The sequence below is a fragment of the Bicyclus anynana genome, chromosome 14 (genome assembly GCF_947172395.1).
Source record: "Bicyclus anynana chromosome 14, ilBicAnyn1.1, whole genome shotgun sequence".
NCBI lineage: Eukaryota > Metazoa > Arthropoda > Insecta > Lepidoptera > Nymphalidae > Bicyclus > Bicyclus anynana.
In genome coordinates, this window is record NC_069096.1 from 1,530,710 (window position 1) to 1,547,968 (window position 17,259).

The following is a 17,259-nucleotide window of genomic DNA, read 5'->3' on the forward strand; positions in this document are numbered from 1 at the left end:
GTAATTGTTATTTTAGTTAAGATAGTCTGCATTCGTTTTTTGTTTAATTTTTCTTATTTTTGTCTATTTTTACTGTGGTGTTTTGTTCTTTTTAATTTTTTATGTACAATTTTTTTAATTAGTGTAACTGGATTTATCCGTGCTAATTAATAATAAATAAATAAATAATAATAAATGTGGTATTCCCTTTATAACTCTTTATGTATTGTCCGTTCGCAATTTACAGTACTATAGTTACTTTCAACCAGACGCAATTACCAATTAGATAATTTGTCGAAAATGGGTGCTATGATGAAATCAGTAATTTAATGACGTCACAAAACGCACCAAAATGGCGCGCGTTAAAATGTGAAATTAGTTGAATGCATGTTTCGGAAACGGGTTGACATCGGAAGCGGATCTAAAGATTAAAATACGATTATTTAATTGAAACCTATCAGGTCTAACAGTTCCCACTAACAATGCTACCAATAAACCGTCAAATAGAAGAGACTAACCTTGAGTGAAGACCCGGACTTGTGACCGTTGTATGTAGGGTTAAAGTCTTTAACACTCCACTTTTCCACTCAAGTCGTTCTCCCCGCCTATACCAAAATAATCCATATAGGATGATTCAACAAAGGTGTGGACAGATCGAACGTCACGAAAAGAATGAGCTAGTTTCTCACTGCTCCCCACCTAACTCACTTCGTAATATCTCGGCTCGGGGCAACACAAGCCGACCAATCTAATGGGTCTATCGCGCCGACACATACTATTGACCTTTTTAAATTATTGTTTTTTTTTCAGGACATTCTAATGCTGTGCTGGTCGTACAGATCGCTGGAGCGGCCTGACTTCCCCCACCTATTGTCGACGCTAGAGAAACTGCCGCGAAAGAGGCTCGCGCGCTCCCCCTCGCACCCCGTACATCTGTCCCGCTCTGCCGACTCGGTGTTCTGAGAGCGGCTAGTCAGCGCAGTGTGCGTGCGCCCTTATTGTTGTTTTGCTTCTTCGATGCCCGAAATACGAGTTATGTATACCAGCGGCGAAGACATTTTGAAAATCCATGTATACTTATTCATTATTGTAATGAATAAATGAGAAAACGGAATTTGTATCAAGCGGTATGAATTTCCTTTCTTTTTTTGGGGACCGCTTACCTTCGACAAAATTCCATCCTTCGCCACTGATGTATACGTTAAGGACCAAAGCGTATCTAGTGATGCGCAGCGAACCGCCATTGTTATAGTCAATCTGTTATTGACATTCTTTGTAAATGATATATTTTTATAGAACAACATAAAGTGCTGAATGGATATGGATGAAATTTTGCATAGAGATAGATTATATTCAAGAGTATCTCATAGGCTTCTTATTCTGATTTGTCTATGGGAATGGGGTCTACGCGGATGAAACCGCGGGATATACCTAGTGAAGTTTGCAGTTAAATAATACAACTAATCCATAAAAGGCGACGAGAGTATATGGGTTAATTAATTTTCTACTTTATTTCAATGCTAACAATGTCATTAATAGATTGACAGTAACAAATACAACTCGCCGGCTATGCATCGGCCCTATTAAATTTAGTTCCCACATCCCCACCTATTACGTGACGCTAACTAGAAAGCGGCTAGCTAGCTGTTCAGTAAATTTTCAAGTAAACTAACTTTTTTATAACTACCCGCGCATATTCATTTATATTTTATAAACTTCTCTAGGCGCAAGCGAGGAATTATTATTGTCTATATTATTATCTATAGTTGTCGTCGGTATCAACCCATATACGGCTCACTGCTGAGCTCGAGTCTCCTCTCAGCATGAGAGGGGTTAGGCCAATAGTCCACCACGCTGGCCCAATGCGGATTGGCAGACTTCACACACGCAGAGAATTAAGAAATTCTCTGGTATGCAGGTTTCCTCACGATGTTTTCCTTCACCGATTGAGACACGTGATATTTAATTTCTATAGTTGTAACCTGTATTAATATATATTAATGTGTTTCTCGCCAAAGCAACACATTAATATATGTTAATAAATAAAAATGTGTCCAAAGTAATTTAAATTAAATGATTGTGGTTGTAAAACTTGAAAATTTACCTTACAGACTGGCATATTCGCTAAGACCTATAAATGTCAAATGAATTCGGTGGCTTTGATGTAAAAGCGATCGAATTAGCGAATAAGTACAGAGCTGCGGACAATTTTGTCAAGCTCGAATTTCTTACTATATTATGAGTATAGTATCGAAATTTTAGTATATTGGACATAATTTACAAACCGTACCAACATTACTATTGGCTGAACAATACCGTTTATAATAAGACCTCGTCTTCGCAGTGCAGGGGTGCGGGGTATGATGACAGGGGAGCTAAAGTTTTAGTACTTTGTGACAATTCGTCCTTGTTGGAAAGAAGGAAAGAAAAAAATATTTATTTCTAAAATGACACTGAATCCCTTGACACTATTTGTAGTGCCTGATACCCAGATGACTTAATTAAGTCAAAAACCAAAAGTAGTCTAAGCATCAGAACACCACTATGCATTATGGGTAGCACTATCATGCCTAGTTCTGCCAGTAAACAGCATTGCTGTGCTGTGCTGTCTGGAGAGTATGATTGCCGGTGTAAGTACAGGCACACGACGTTTAAAATATATGAGATTGATATTGCTATAGAGCAACACTTTGTAAAATTTGTGTCTGTCACTCTATCCTCAATAATGACGTCATATCCCTCGCCTAAATCACTGCATTCTGACGTCATATCCTTCGTACCTCTGTACAATGCTGACGAGGACTCCGTTTTATTAGTTTTTATATTATTTCAGTCAATACAGACTAATTTTAACTGTTATTCAATAACATATTTTAAATTATGACTGTTTTTTTTAATTTATACAAAAGCTCTTTGGAAAATCTCTAATAAAGCCTGCACACGTTCCGTCTGTCGCAAAACATAGATCAAGCTATGGCATTGACTTACTTTCAATTATTATATTACTACTTATTTTATATTAAATTATTAACCCATCAATGCCCGCGAGTATTTTATCGAAAAGCCCGTCTGCGTTGAAGAAGCCGACAGTCAGGGAATGCGGTTTTAATCTACCGTTGTGAGCCATTTAAAAAAATCTTTATATTCCTCTATCGCGCGGAGCATGATACTGTGCTCGCCTATTGCCCTTACTTTACTTTATATTTTTTACATGTCACGTAACGGATACGATGAGCGACCGGTCGTCCATTTAGGAGTCAAGTGGAGGTTTATTAACACTGTAACGTTTATATTTCAAAATGACCAAATTTAATTTTTTTTTGCTGAACATTAACTAAAGAATGCGAGTATTTTTTCTATGAATAACGATCGTGTTTACAGTTTTATGAATATGCGCAAGTCTGAACGTGTATACGGCTCATAATAGCCGTTGTCTATAATATAGTTAGTTCTATTTATTTGCGTAAACGGGTAATCGATACTTAGTAAAATTGAGTTTTTATAAAAAGAAAAAAAAAACACTCTAAAATTACTATTATATTGTGTACTGCGTCCGTACTTCATTGCTTTATTTAATGAAAAGATTAAGATATATAATTATATTTTATAAAATTTGTTGTGTGCTATGTTTTAAAAGAGATCGCTGGTTCGATCCTCAACTGAACCAATTTTTATTTCAGTCTTAACTAGTTTTGGCACCTGAGATATTTGTATCCCTATTAAATTTACCTGACACATTGAACACATTGTGTGTGTGTGTTTTCTAGAAATAAACACAATATATAATTTTCATCAATGAAATAAGAATAAATCATTCTTGATTTAGATATGCGTATTTGTTTTCATGTTTTAGAAGCTTTGGCTGCAGATGTGTAATCCAATTTAAACTTTGAGACGAGAAGGATATGTTTCATTTTACTCTGACTTTTGAGTTTACTGTATCTCAAAAGGCGTATTCACATTAAAAGCAGGTTGCCTGCGTCCATCGACCAGCGCTTATCGGTACTGCAGGTTTATTCATTATCTGACGTATTTCACTATCGACGTATGCCAGTTGACATATACGAAATTGAGATTCTGTCTAACAAATGTTATGCGGCGCCTCTGGTGGATATCATACAGTAGGTAGATGACATTTCTCAATTGATTTGATGTTTAATTGAATGGGTTCATAATAAAGACCGAAATAGTGAATAGGTCCGCGCAGATAGTCCGTATCGATTCTCCGTACTTGTGTCAAACCATTGCCAAGCGTCGCCGACAAGTGCCGATCTGCTTCGAATAGCGTAGTACGGAGACTCGTACGGACTACCTGCAATAGCTTAGCTACCCAGGGGCTAGGCGGTGCAGTGCCCCGGGGCCCTTGAATCCTTACCAGAAAATCGCGATCGAACTGAACTTGGAAAATTTTCACATATAGTGTAAACTCCATGTAACGTCACTCGATTTAACGTCAAACTCGCTAAAGCGTTGACATCACATGGCTTTGATTGGTTTAGCTTGCTCTCCATACAATGATTCACTCTATATAGCGTTACACCTACTATCTATAACGACAAGTAATAAAAAGTACCTCTTTAAGTTGCCATAATTCTTAGACGCTGTCTACGTTTTTTTGTGTCGCTTAACTATCCTAGCCCGTAATAAACTCGACTGACGGTATCATGCAAAACAACACTTTCGACCACTCTCAATAACGCTATAAAATGTACAGTCCCTTTAGTGACGTAATATAGAGTTTTATATAGAGTAGATTGGATAGTAGTGGGGTCCCATTTTTTCATTTGGTTACATAGCTACGTTACTCATTACCTGCACCGAGTATCTGAGCGGATCAATAAGCGCTGGTAGTTCGTCGCAGGCAACCTCCTATCTATGTGAATACGCCCTTACAGTCGTTGAAGTGTTTAAGTACGGGCGTAATCCTTTTTCTTGATCTCTTGATTTTAACGATAGATTAAATTATATTTTCGTATTTAAAACGTGAAAGTTGACTGTTGTTGGTTAAATAATAATAATGATAATGATAAAAAAAATTAATAAAAATTAAAAAATAAAATGTTGTAAATATTGTATAGTGTTAAAGGTTTTGCTGTGATGACCGAAGCGAATTTTCTTGTGGTCTTTGTATATAGTAGTCATTTTCAATTGTACCTACAACTACATTATAGTCTCAGAGCCCGTGGTACATTGACCTACCCTCATTTAGGTTTATAATCGATTAAACATTTTCTAGAATAATACACAAGGTATAAAAGTACCTTGGCATTTTTTTTTTAAATATTCAATAGAAATTGTTTACTTAAAAATATGCATGGGTGGCAACATTTTTAAGCGATTATACCTACGTGTTTTATAAAGTATTATTATTTTTTTACTTACGAGGGTAGGTCGATGCAATTCGGAATCTAGTACTAATACACTTATTAAGTATAAAAAAAAAATGAAAGAAAAAGAAACGTATTAGCATAAGCGCAGGTATTAATTTAATAGTTACTTGTAGGTTATATCACCATTTTATTTATTTCGCGCATATATATATTATCAAGTCAGTATTTTGGTATTAAGATGATTAATTTTTACTATCACGTTTCATAACTTTGCATTTCTATGCATCTTTGTATGATGACGATATTCTCTAGTATATAATATAATAATTATGATTATAACTTGTGGATCCTGGGCACGGTACCAATTTGGGTTTCATTAAGAATTTATAATTTTAAAGTAAGGTTTGGCTTATACCGCGTTTAAACAACTTACAGGTACTAAGTTTGCACGTTGCCGTTTTAAAGAAACAAATATTATTATTTTGTTGTTAATCTAGTTACATTGAAAAGCAAAGTGATTTAATTTGACATACTAGAATTTATAATGTTCTTATTTAATTGATATCGATATATTTCGGACCCTTATTCCATGTACTACACTAAATCAATATTGTTTATATTATAAAATATGAGTCAACTACCCTATTCAATTAGGTCTAACGCAATTTCAGTTCAGACTTTATAGCGAGGGAGTTGGTGGCAATTGATTCAGATTTCAGACAATTTGATTTTATCTCCTCCATATAAAAAGAGGAAAGCAGTTTGATTTTTTGGTATAATAAAACTATAGTTAAAACAAATAGGCCGATTTGAAAAATTATTTCACAATTGGAATCCAACAATATTCCTGATGAACATAGGCTATATTCACTAACACCGTAATCCCAGGAGAACGGGAACTACGTTGCGTTTTTAGCTAAGTATGTTAATTTGGAAGACAAACTACCTTCTATGACTTTTTATTGGATTTTATAGTAAAAAAATATTATTTGCCGCCAGCTCTTTGTCTATGATGACGAAAGTTTGAGTGTGTACGTTTATTTTTTGTAAATCTGTAAAAATAGTTCATTATTTTGGTAAGACATTAAAAAAAATTATAATAACAATTAAATACAATCGAAACTTTTACTTTGTAAGGGTTATATATTACATATGTATGTATGTAATGTATTATTAAATCTATATGAACTGTAACAGAGGCGGGTTTGTGAATTTGTGGTAGTTCAAAAATTCATGAAATATTTATTGAGGTGAGCTTAATTATGATTTTTATGAAATTCATTCATAAATGTGATAGGGCGGGACAAAGTAGAGGAGTGTCTTATACATATACATGTTGTATGTATGTTTTAACATATTTCTGACCCCTTTGCCTGGCCTGGAACCAAGTAGAGCGGTTTAAAACATTGTATAACTTTGTTTATTAATAGACCTGTAACCTATGTTAAAGTAAAAAAACAATTTACATCTTGATAGTATTTATTGTCCCGATAGATTGTATATTAAGAAAATTCAGAAGTGAATTAAAAAATTTAAACAAAAATAAACCCTTGAATGGCACAGAACAACCTTGAGCAATGTCAGAAGCTTGGGACGCCGAGTGCAGGTTTAAAATTCCTTGATGATGTCCCTTCAAACACATGTTTTTTTAGTTCGACATCATGTCTTTTGCTTTATTTCATTCTCTACACAAGATAATTATGTGTAAATGTGTAGGCAAAAATACTTTACATACTCATTCCTCATTATATCATAAATTCAACAGAGTTTATATGGAATTTTCTGTGAGTAAAGCCAGTGTGTTACCTAAAATATTCACAAAAATGCATGGCTGAAAAAATATTCATTTACCAAGTCCAGGATCCCTCTGACTTATGGAAGGACTTATATTCGAAAATAACTATTTTGACATCAGTTCTAGTGTGAAACTTGCAAGATCATCATTTTACAAGATTCATACTAGTCCAAGTTTCACAGACCACTGGCCATGGTCCAGACAGTATTCTGAAAGTGGCTAAAACAGTTTAAATTTTATCTATTAATATATGTATATATATATTATAGACATAAAGATGGTTGATGTAAATAAAAAGAGCATTCCTTTGAGTGGTTGTTTTTTTCTTCATTTTAACTATAGCTTATTTACATTTATAAGAAAATTACTATCCAATAAGCAGGCTGTTAAGACAGTAATTATGAGAGGGATATTTCGAAATACAACCTGTAATATAATTGTCACTAACACAACATTTATAAGGAATAAGGAAAAATGCATGAAATTAACTTAAAATAATGACTTAAATTAACTTAAAATTTAAGTAACACACTTAACATAAACAGTAAAAGATTTCTCTTTATTTGACAGATATCAAAATAGCCCTTCTATTTGTGTCATATGTATACTATTATGAAACATGTCCAGCTAGAATTGCAGCAATGTTATTACACATTTTTTTAATATCAGAGTCACTCAAAAACTCAGCTCCTAGAATGGCATTGCCCAAAGCTATGGATTCCCTCATTGAATTTGCTTTGATCCATATCCTACCATTCATGCCAGCAGCCATTTCAAACGGCCACTCATTCTTTAGAGAATCTAGCAGTGGACACTTGGGGTTTAGGATCTTCCTGACAAGGTTTATAGGGCACTTGAACATAAATCCATCATTTAATACGCCCAGTCGACCTTTATGCCCAAAGGAATCGACACACACTAGTTCAGGCTCCATGTCTTTGCTTGCTATTACCAGTTTAGCATAAATTATGTCTCCAACCTATAACAGAACACAATATTTATAGCCCTGCTTTGATTTCATTTGAACATATACATTCCTTGAACAAAGTAAAATGATTTCTTAATTTGTATAATTTATTTATCATTAACTAGCTGCGTGGTTCTCATTCCTGTAGGAATACAAGGATAATCTATAGCCTTCCTCACAAGTCCTGGACTTTGCTTGGTGTTTTTCTCTCTACCAAGTGATGGACTCGACACCTGCACGGTGAATCCATGGAATGCTAAGATATTTGTCTCGATAAATGGGCTAACTGACACTTGAAAGAATTTTTCAAATCAGACCAGTAGTTCCTGAGATTAGTGCTATCTAGCAAACAAACAAACTCTTTAGCTTTATAATATTAGTATACATACAAGACATTACACAGTACAAATTCAGATTACTTATATCATCTGAAAACTGAACTGCTGGATGAAGTTTGCCACAAACATGTAGATTATAATCTGGAATCACTGTTAATCTTAATATTTATATTTTTATCAATATTCCCTTGTTATCGCATTGGAACCACAGGGCACAGGGTACAATTTTTCTTATTACATATAAATAATATAGGTTGCTAACCTGTAATTCTGGTCTGTTCTTTTTAGTAGCTCCTTCAAAAGACAAAAACGACAAGGCGGCTGTGGTACTCCCGCCAATATCGACTCTAAATATATCACCAGCTTTTTGAGTAACAATACCTATGACGTTCTCGCCTCTTATCGGCACATATCTCTTCTGATAACTGTCTATCCAGTACGTGTGGGGATTCTTTTTCTTTAGAATACCTGCTTTTGTTATATAAACATGATCAACCTCTTTTCGTAAACCCGGGCCAATTACTACGCGCGACTTTTCATCTTTTGGTGAGATTTCTTCGCAATAATCGCCCGGTAGGACTACGTCGCCAACTGATACTTTCATATTTTTAATTTTAATTTATCTTTTCAATAAAATTATAAAATCAACGTGTTGTTTGTTTACATTTTTACCACAGACGACAAATGATTTTAACCACAGACCACAAATGAATGATTTTAACATGAGTCCAATCCACAGAGCCACGCTACCACAAACGTCAAATGACTGAAGCACACCACCAAGGAACATATTTAATAAGGAGCACGCCACCATGCCATGCGCACCTAAAAGAACTTGAAACCTTAATGAAGCAGCGCCATCTACATCCTAGATTTAAGATTCCAGGATAGTACATTTGTAAAAGAAAAACAAAACCGGAACACAAGAACCGACAAACAAAGTAGTACTGTCACTGTCAAAGTCACGGCTAACAAAAAGAAAACTGTCAGTTGTCACGTGTTTCATGTTTTTGTTTTGAATTTTGATAGGAATACGTTTTCGAAAACTTGTATTGTAAAATTGTGATAGAAAAATGCCCGCCACAGTACACAACGATGTATTAATATACAAAGGCAGTAATTTGTTTCGTCAAAGATTATTGCTCTCCACTCTAAGCGGCCGCTCTATCAAAATTGTAGAAATCCGAAGTTCGCATGACGATCCCGGTTTGAAGGAGTATGAAGTGAATTTGATACGTTTGCTGGATAAAATTACTAACGGCTCGAGGGTGGAGCTCAGTGAGACTGGTACCTCTATGTATTATCAGCCGGGAATTTTGATCGGCGGTCAAGTCTCCCACAGTTGTTCTACACAGAGAGGAATAGGTTAGTTTTGACTTTTGTTAATTCCTACTTTGACGACCCACTACGAGTACCGCTAGCTCTCGCTCCGTCCAATGTGGGATGGCGGGCCTTCGGTGATAATAATAGAATCTGTAAAAATCACTATCAGATGCTAATAGTGTACATAGGCTGGCACAGATGGCTCATAATGTCATGCTTTCTATTTCATGGGAGTGTAAAATCATCAACATCCCAAATTTGGTCTGCGAATTTCTTATAAGAAGTAATATTTGACTCATACCCTGAATGTTTGGCGTTGTGGCACCAGGTCCATGGGGCAGGAGCACCCAGACTCTCCAAAAGGAGATTTGCAAATGTCTCAGGAAGCAATAGGCGACCCACAGATAGGCAGATTTCTCACACAAAGAATTGCAATCACAATTGAACACAGGAATGCTGCCTGTATGATGGGCACCCTACTAAGGGCAGTAAATTTTGATAATTATTTTTAAATATTACTTTTAATTTTAGTTTTATAGATCATTTTAGTTTTATAGATTTAGCTAATTTATTTTTGTATTGCCTTATTTTAATAGTTAAGTTGTACCTATTGAGTTATGTTAAAATTGCATTTATAATTCAACTTTTAATCAATCATCTTGCAGGTTATTATTTAGAAGTATTACTAGCACTGGGGCCGTTCTGCAAGGAGCCCCTCAACGCAGTGCTGCAAGGAGTCACACATCACAACCTGGATGTCTCTGTGGATAAGGTGAAGGCGGCAGCTTTACCCATACTGCTGAAGTTCATTCTAGTTGATGATGGACTGGAACTCAAAGTTGTTAGGAGAGGTGAATATATTTGTAATATCCAAATGAAAAAATTAGTGTTCTATATTTAATTTAAAGAGAAACAGCCTTTTGACATGCAATCTCCTTTAGTCACCATATTTCTTGAGATGTGTCCAATTTTACTATCACATGCTTTAGCAGTAAACTAAATAAGTAATTAATGAGGATGCAGTTTACACTTTTCTGAAAAGGGTGTGAAAATAGTGGACTGTTAATAAGTTGATAATGTGATTTCTGTCTTAGGTGCCCCTCCACTTGGTGGTGGTGAAATAGTATTCAAATGTCCTGTTCGGCGTCACCTGCGACCTCTGCAGTGGACTAAATGGGGTCTGGTGAAGAGGATCAGAGGGGTTGTGTATGCTCTGCGGGTGTCCCCTACCATGGCCAACAGAGTTGTTGAGGCTGCTAAAGGGGTGAGAGTTCAAATAAATATCTCAGATTTAGGGCTTCTTTGCTCAAAGGTCCAAACAGGACCATATTACTAAGACCATCCATCTGTCCATTAGTCCATTGGTCACCAGGCTGTATTAGACTGTTACCAGGCCGTGTAGATATTTGAAGTTTTCATAATTGATGTATTTCTGTTGCCATTATAACAACAAATACTAAATAACAGGATAAAATAAATATTTAGGGGTGACATGGACAAGGTTAATATGGAATAGTATTTTAAGTAAAAAGAAAAATTAGAAAAAAGAATTTTTTTATTTTAAGCGAAATCACAATCTCCTAAACGTAATAAAATTCCTTAAATACAGACAGCAAAATTGTTGTAATAAAAATAAAAATTATTTATTTAAAATTCAAAACATTTCTACCCCCTATACTAGTGCTGCCCCTAGTGGAACTTTTTTTTGAAACCTGAGAAAAAAGCCAAAGAGTATAATTTACATAAATTTTTAGATTTTAATATGATATGTTTACTTTTTAATTTATGTCATTCAAATGACAATTTTTAGGTAATGCTGAAGTTCTTGCCGGATGTGTACATAAACACAGACCAGTGCCGCGGACCCAACGCCGGCAAGAGTCCCGGGTTCGGCGTCAGCTTGGTCGCCGAGACCAATGAGAACACTTTCTACTGTGCTGAAGCTGTGAGTCTAAACACTTTTTTCATATTAGAATTGTTCCGATTTATTAATCCGATTGTGCATTTACTGCAGAGATAATGGGATCCAGCAGTTCAACCAGTGGCCTGAAGATTTCTGAAGACCCAGAGTTGAATCTGAGGGATCTCTTGACTTTGGACGCCTTTGGACATTGGGATCAACGCGACTGTTGGTTATTGTGGACTGAATAAGGTTCCAAGTTAGGACTGGTCTTACTAAGTCCACAATAAGTCATTCATTGTTAGAATTCCTAACGGCCTGGTGATTTATATACAGGTGCTGTAAGAAATTGGGCACTTTTTGTGACAGGGCTCTTTCTGTGAAGAACTACGGCCATGCTTATATTTGCAGCCTGTTTTTTTCAGTGTTATGTTATGTTTAGCTTAATTTTTTTTTGCTATTTGAGTACAATCTGTCTCTATAACCTGGTAAGATGTGGTAGTAAGGCAGTCGTCAAACGTCGTCGTCAAAACCTGGAGAATTAGTCGAGTTCGTTAGTTGCTCCTAAAATCATAAAATGATGTTTCACTGGAGCAATGAAACAACTATGAAATTTAATTTTCAAACCCATAGCTTCTTTTTGTTAATCACACTTTCCACATCCCCTTTTACTATTATGTAGCCATAGCTTAATCAGTTTATTTACTTTATTGCGTTGTAGGTTGTTCATATTGCAAACCACCACTCACTTGTGAACTGTACTCAAGTGCGAACGATTTTTGGACAGTAGCAAGTAGTTTAGAACGCACCTCGACTAAAATGCTAAAGTAGTCTAAACTATGCTTTATTATAGTGCTTGAAAATATTGACAATTATTTTTTAGAAATCAGCCGAATCAGGCGCGGGCGAGACGACTCTACCAGAAGAGTTGGGCCGAGCGTGTGCTCTGACACTGCTGGACGAGATACACCGCGCCGGCGCCGTCGACTCGGCCTTCCAGTGGCTCGTGGCGCTGTGGATGGCTTTGGGACAGAAGGACGTCAGCGAGTGTGTGGTGAGTATACATTTGAATAAGTTGCCACTTGCCATTGCCACTACTATACTGCTGATGCCACGTGATGTAAAATGACAGTATTAACGTCATTTTGTTTAAATAACCTCGTTAGATTATCGCAAACTAGAAAATCACTGCCACTTGATGTAGAGATTGTATGCCAGTCATACCACCTGTGTTCGATACCCGGCTGGGCCGATTGAGGTTTTCTTAATTGGTCCACGTCTGGCTGATGAGAGACTTTGGCCGTGGCTAGTTACCACCCTACCGACAAAGACGTACCGCCAAGCGATTTAGCGTTTTGGTACGAAAGGGGTGTGGATTTTCATCCTCCTCCAAACAAGTTGGCTTCCATCTTAGATTGCATCATCACTTACCATCAGGTGAGATTGTAGTCAAGGGCTAACTTGAAAGAATATAAAAAAAAATATATATAACACGTGTCTCAAACGTTGAAAGAAAAACATCGTGAGGAAACCTGTATACCAGAAAAAATTCTTAATTCTCTGCGTGTGTGAAGTCTGCCAATCCGCATTGGGCCAGCGTGGTGGACTATTGGCCTAACCCCTCTCATTCTGAGAGGAGACTCGAGCTCAGCAATGAGCCGACTATGGGTTGATATTGATGAATGAAAGGCCTTGCAACCGGAAATACCGCTATCTCTTGTATTGCGTTCGGACGAAAGAGATAGGAGTGGGACAACCTCGCCGCCATTTGACGATATATATTTAACTTATGATCTTTTTGATACTTTTTAGGTGGGTCCTCTATCAGAATACACAATAAAATTCCTCCAACATCTCAAAGAGTTTTTCGGAGTAATGTTCAAGTTGGAGGCGCTGACAGATGACGATGAAGACAGTTCAGAAGACGAGGACAAAGTGACCACGGCGCAGAAAATAAAGATGACTTGTGTCGGCATAGGCTATGTTAATATTAGTAAGAGGACGTTGTAAATAAAAAGTAAATTTATTATCTATGGTTTTTTTTTTATTTAAATTTCTAATGTTGGTATCGATGGTGCCAAACTCAAGTCCGCTCTGAACACGAGGCGATACGGTTGTGCAGTAATCGAGCCCATCCCTGGCCCAGGCCTACATTAACCACCCGGCCATTTACTCATATCTAAAAAAAATCTTGGTAATTCTACTTTAATAATGAAATTTATTTATCAAAAAAGTTTGCTACAACATTTTACAACATTTTTAATTTGTCCCCAAGCAAAGGTTGTTGACCGTACAGACTGAGTTTTACGACAATTTTTGAAGATTTATTGTTTGTTCGTTTTCTTGTTTAATAAGCTTTTTGGTAACTGAAAAAAAAAATAATATATATTATCCCCGTATTCCTACGAGGACGAGAACCAGCCAGCGGCGTCAGCTAGTAATATAGTTCATTAGTAGGTACATATATAGAGGTATAGTCGGTACAAATGAAAGTCGTTCTATTTATAATTTTTCTTTATTTTTCCTAATTACTTAGATAATATTACTTAAAATTATAAATTGTAAAATAATTAAGGCACATTTAAAAGTTATAATATTTTCTAATTTTTATTATAATTTTGACATAGATTTTTACTCCAATTCTACGTTGGAACAATTAATAATTTTTCATATAAAAAAAGTGTAAAAAAACGTGGCAGTGATGTTTGGGTAAAATATACGAATATAAAGTTCAAGAAATAATAAATCGCGTAAAAACAATAAATATAAAAGCAAACAAAAACAAAATAATAGTTGTAGAACTTTATATTCGTACTATCGACCTAGTTTGAGTATTTTATTTTGAAGTAACGCTCATTACTAAAATAGGTACACAAAATTTTAGTCGAAATGACTTAGAATAATTTTCTTAAATAGTGATGATTATGTAGAGTAATATTTTTTAAATTTGCTTCTTGACAAATATTATCAAAATTGTAAAAAGACAAACAAACGTAATTATTTATATTTGTGCGCGTCATAGTACGTTTTAAATCTCATTGTATGAAGATGCACACAGAACGTGCATATCCGTGTATGTAATGTATATAACGCAATAAATCGTGTGAGCGAGAGAAATATATAGCGTGCTCCTTTGCACTTGTAGGTCTTATGGCAGTGTATAGTGATGTGCAGTACTCGTGACGGCAATGTTATCGAAAAATTACACAATGAAAATAAATTATATTCACAAGACATTTTTATTGTCTACTTTTAGAGACTTTTTAGAGGCTTGAAGATAAATGAATGAGCTGTACATGAGTCACTTGCACTGGTTTATTATTATCGGGTTCCTAGGCCCGCATATTACTATGCAGAACATAAAACGCTTTCTGTAAAAATATTGCTCGGAATATAAAATATCGCATTCAATTTGATTTATGATATGAACAATAACGTAATATTTATTAATGGAGAACAAAACATTTTGATAAATATGACGATTCCTATGAAATATTTAACAATGAGTTAATGTGCTATTTGTAAAAATTGGGATATGCAATAACATTCTGTAAAATTGTAACATTCTGTTTTAAGCACTAAAATATTGGGTATTATTTGAACGAAGCGCCTCTAACACGGAAGTTAATCATTGCTCAAAATATTATAATAGGTAAGTACGTCCATTTATTATTCAGACAAAATATCTTGGACTAATGACATAATGTTTAAGAACACGATTAAATTCTGCGTGGGACAGCATTCCTAAAATAAGTACACTTCAAGAGCTCTTCTATGCAGCCATATTTACAATTTACTTTACACAACACTCTTAGGTTATCACAATGACTTCTCGTCATCGATAAATAATTACTTAGGAACAACACCATCTACAAAATGTGACCAAGAAACAATTTATCCTCGCAAATATTTATACGATAAATTGATATAAAAAAGTAACAGCTTGACCAATATTTTAAAGTTTTTACTTCAGTACAGGCGTGGTTAGAAAGAAAATAAGAAAAAGATAATAATTAAATTAGGAAACATCCATGAAAAGCAAAAACTTAATTCGAAAAAAACTGATGGGAACTACGAGTAATTTTAACATTTTAGAGTTTTGCGAAGTCCACCGGTTCAAATAATATCTTTATAGATTAACAATAAAGTCTTGTCAGAAAAAAAAACAATACGTGTGTAAACAATACATATAAAATTAATTAAGTTTTTAATTTGAATTCTGTAAAATTATAATTTTGTTAATAATTATTAACAAGCATGCTGCCGAGGCATGTGTAACGAATAGTGTGTCTAAGCAGTTATTTATCGAAGCTTTCTTCTCATCCTATTTCTTCATACGTCCTTCTCGTTGCACCCCAGCCCCGCGGACCAGTTGCATATGCCTCCCACGGGGTCGAAGGAGAGTCCCTTGGGACAGATGTACTCCCAGCCAATTACGGCGCCGCTCTCCATGCGCGCGCATGATATGAACTTCTTGCATGATGTCGGATCCGGGAAGTTACCGATATCTAAGCATTCGATGTTGCCTGTTGAAAAAAATATGTTAGTTTTTTTCGACGAAAGTACAGAGCACCGGATTCAAATAAAAGTTTTTTTTTAATTTTATGTTTACAAGAACATTTGAAACTTCAATCGGACGACAGGTTCTGCTGAGAAGTAGCGATTAGAAAGAAAGAAAGAAAGAAAGAAAGAAAGAAAATTATTAGTGCAATAGTAGTTTAGGTTACGTTACTACGACCGAGCTTGGTGTTTTTTTTATTGGATGGTTATTTTTCATAGAAATGCCATTGATCTCATCTTTATGTAAGACGTAAATGAGAAATGCCAATAATTTATTGCTTATCCACACCCAGGGTGTCAGAATAAAAGACTAGCACTCATTCATTCTATAAAACACCATATTATTATTTAATTAATAAGCGGCCATAGCGTGAATTTTTCTACTTCTAATATTCATAACGACGATTTATCAGAAACAAGGTCTAAACGTATATAATTTTACACACCTTTTCCATGTACAATAACTTTGTTCGTCTCTTCAAGATTCTCCACAACTTTCTCCTGGCCATCGTCATAATAATCGTATTCCGAAATTGGTTTAATCGCGCCGCTGGGTTCCACCAACTTTTGAACCACTTTCTTCTGGACCTTTTGTACCGGCCTTTTTTTCGTTCCAAGCGTCTTCTGGACGGTTTGAACAGACTCCTTTTGAATATTATCGATCTGAACTTCTTTCCTTGGTATTTTTTCGAAAGGTTTCCTCGTAGTTCGTCTTGGTTTTTGGGTTGTTAGCGGAATAGCTGAAGTAGGTGAAAGTGTGGTGGATATTCTTCTGTTGACAAACTTCCTTCTTACTGGTTTTCTGCTCGATGGTTGTGGTGATGTGACTTTCGGTGACAAGTATTGATATTCATCTGAAAAGCAACATTATAATATAAGTAAATTGATTTGGCACATAATTAAGGGTAAGAAGAAAAAATAGGAGTAGGTATTTAGATAGTATTGCAGCTACAAAAGTTGTCCATTTGAAAAAAAAGCTGCGTCTTTAGACAATTAATCTTAGTAATATTTGCGTGATGAACTTTCCATAGCCTTTATACATTCAGAATGGACTGATTGTGAATTCA

At 35.4% G+C, this 17,259-nt stretch overlaps 4 protein-coding genes across 4 annotated transcripts in view; 2 read left to right on the forward strand and 2 right to left on the reverse strand.

Annotated features, from left to right (window-relative positions):
- Positions 1–7,415, forward strand: part of LOC112057902 (kinase suppressor of Ras 2) — a 28,399-nt gene extending 20,984 nt beyond the window's left edge. Inside the window, exon 18 of the mRNA XM_052885603.1 lies at positions 790–7,415. Coding sequence (XP_052741563.1) covers positions 790–942 — 153 coding nt within the window. The 3' untranslated portion in view covers positions 943–7,415. The remainder of the gene's footprint in view (positions 1–789) is intronic.
- Positions 6,771–9,084, reverse strand: LOC112057901 (exosome complex component RRP40). Its single transcript, XM_024098506.2, has 2 exons — positions 8,672–9,084; positions 6,771–8,083 (listed from the first exon to the last, which is right to left on the reverse strand). Exons 1-2 carry the CDS (start codon positions 9,011–9,013, stop codon positions 7,715–7,717), a joined length of 711 nt encoding a protein of 236 aa, XP_023954274.2. The 5' UTR covers positions 9,014–9,084; the 3' UTR covers positions 6,771–7,714.
- Positions 9,085–9,387: 303 nt separating this feature from the next.
- On the forward strand, positions 9,388–13,663 carry LOC112057900 (probable RNA 3'-terminal phosphate cyclase-like protein). The gene is made up of 6 exons (XM_024098504.2): positions 9,388–9,774; positions 10,398–10,583; positions 10,827–10,996; positions 11,543–11,677; positions 12,516–12,686; positions 13,445–13,663. The coding sequence occupies exons 1-6, from the start codon at positions 9,483–9,485 to the stop codon at positions 13,640–13,642; spliced, it is 1,152 nt and encodes a 383-aa protein (XP_023954272.2). The 5' UTR covers positions 9,388–9,482; the 3' UTR covers positions 13,643–13,663.
- A 465-nt stretch (positions 13,664–14,128) lies between these two features.
- Positions 14,129–17,259, reverse strand: part of LOC112057899 (uncharacterized) — a 71,922-nt gene continuing 68,791 nt past the window's right edge. Inside the window, exons 22-23 of the mRNA XM_052885607.1 lie at positions 16,639–17,046; positions 14,129–16,158 (exon numbers count right to left, since the gene is read on the reverse strand). Coding sequence (XP_052741567.1) covers positions 15,965–16,158; positions 16,639–17,046 — 602 coding nt within the window. The 3' untranslated portion in view covers positions 14,129–15,964. The remainder of the gene's footprint in view (positions 16,159–16,638; positions 17,047–17,259) is intronic.

Coding starts and splice junctions, on each gene's coding strand:
- LOC112057901 (XM_024098506.2), bottom strand. CDS start 9,013: ATGAAAGTATCAGTTGGCGACGTAGTCCTACCGGGCGATTATTGCGAA. Junction 8,084..8,671: donor AGAACAGACCAGAATTACAG/GTTAGCAACCTA, acceptor GTTCTGTTATAG/GTTGGAGACATAATTTATGC.
- LOC112057900 (XM_024098504.2), top strand. CDS start 9,483: ATGCCCGCCACAGTACACAACGATGTATTAATATACAAAGGCAGTAAT. Junction 9,775..10,397: donor TTCTACACAGAGAGGAATAG/GTTAGTTTTGAC, acceptor ATCATCTTGCAG/GTTATTATTTAGAAGTATTA. Junction 10,584..10,826: donor ACTCAAAGTTGTTAGGAGAG/GTGAATATATTT, acceptor TTTCTGTCTTAG/GTGCCCCTCCACTTGGTGGT.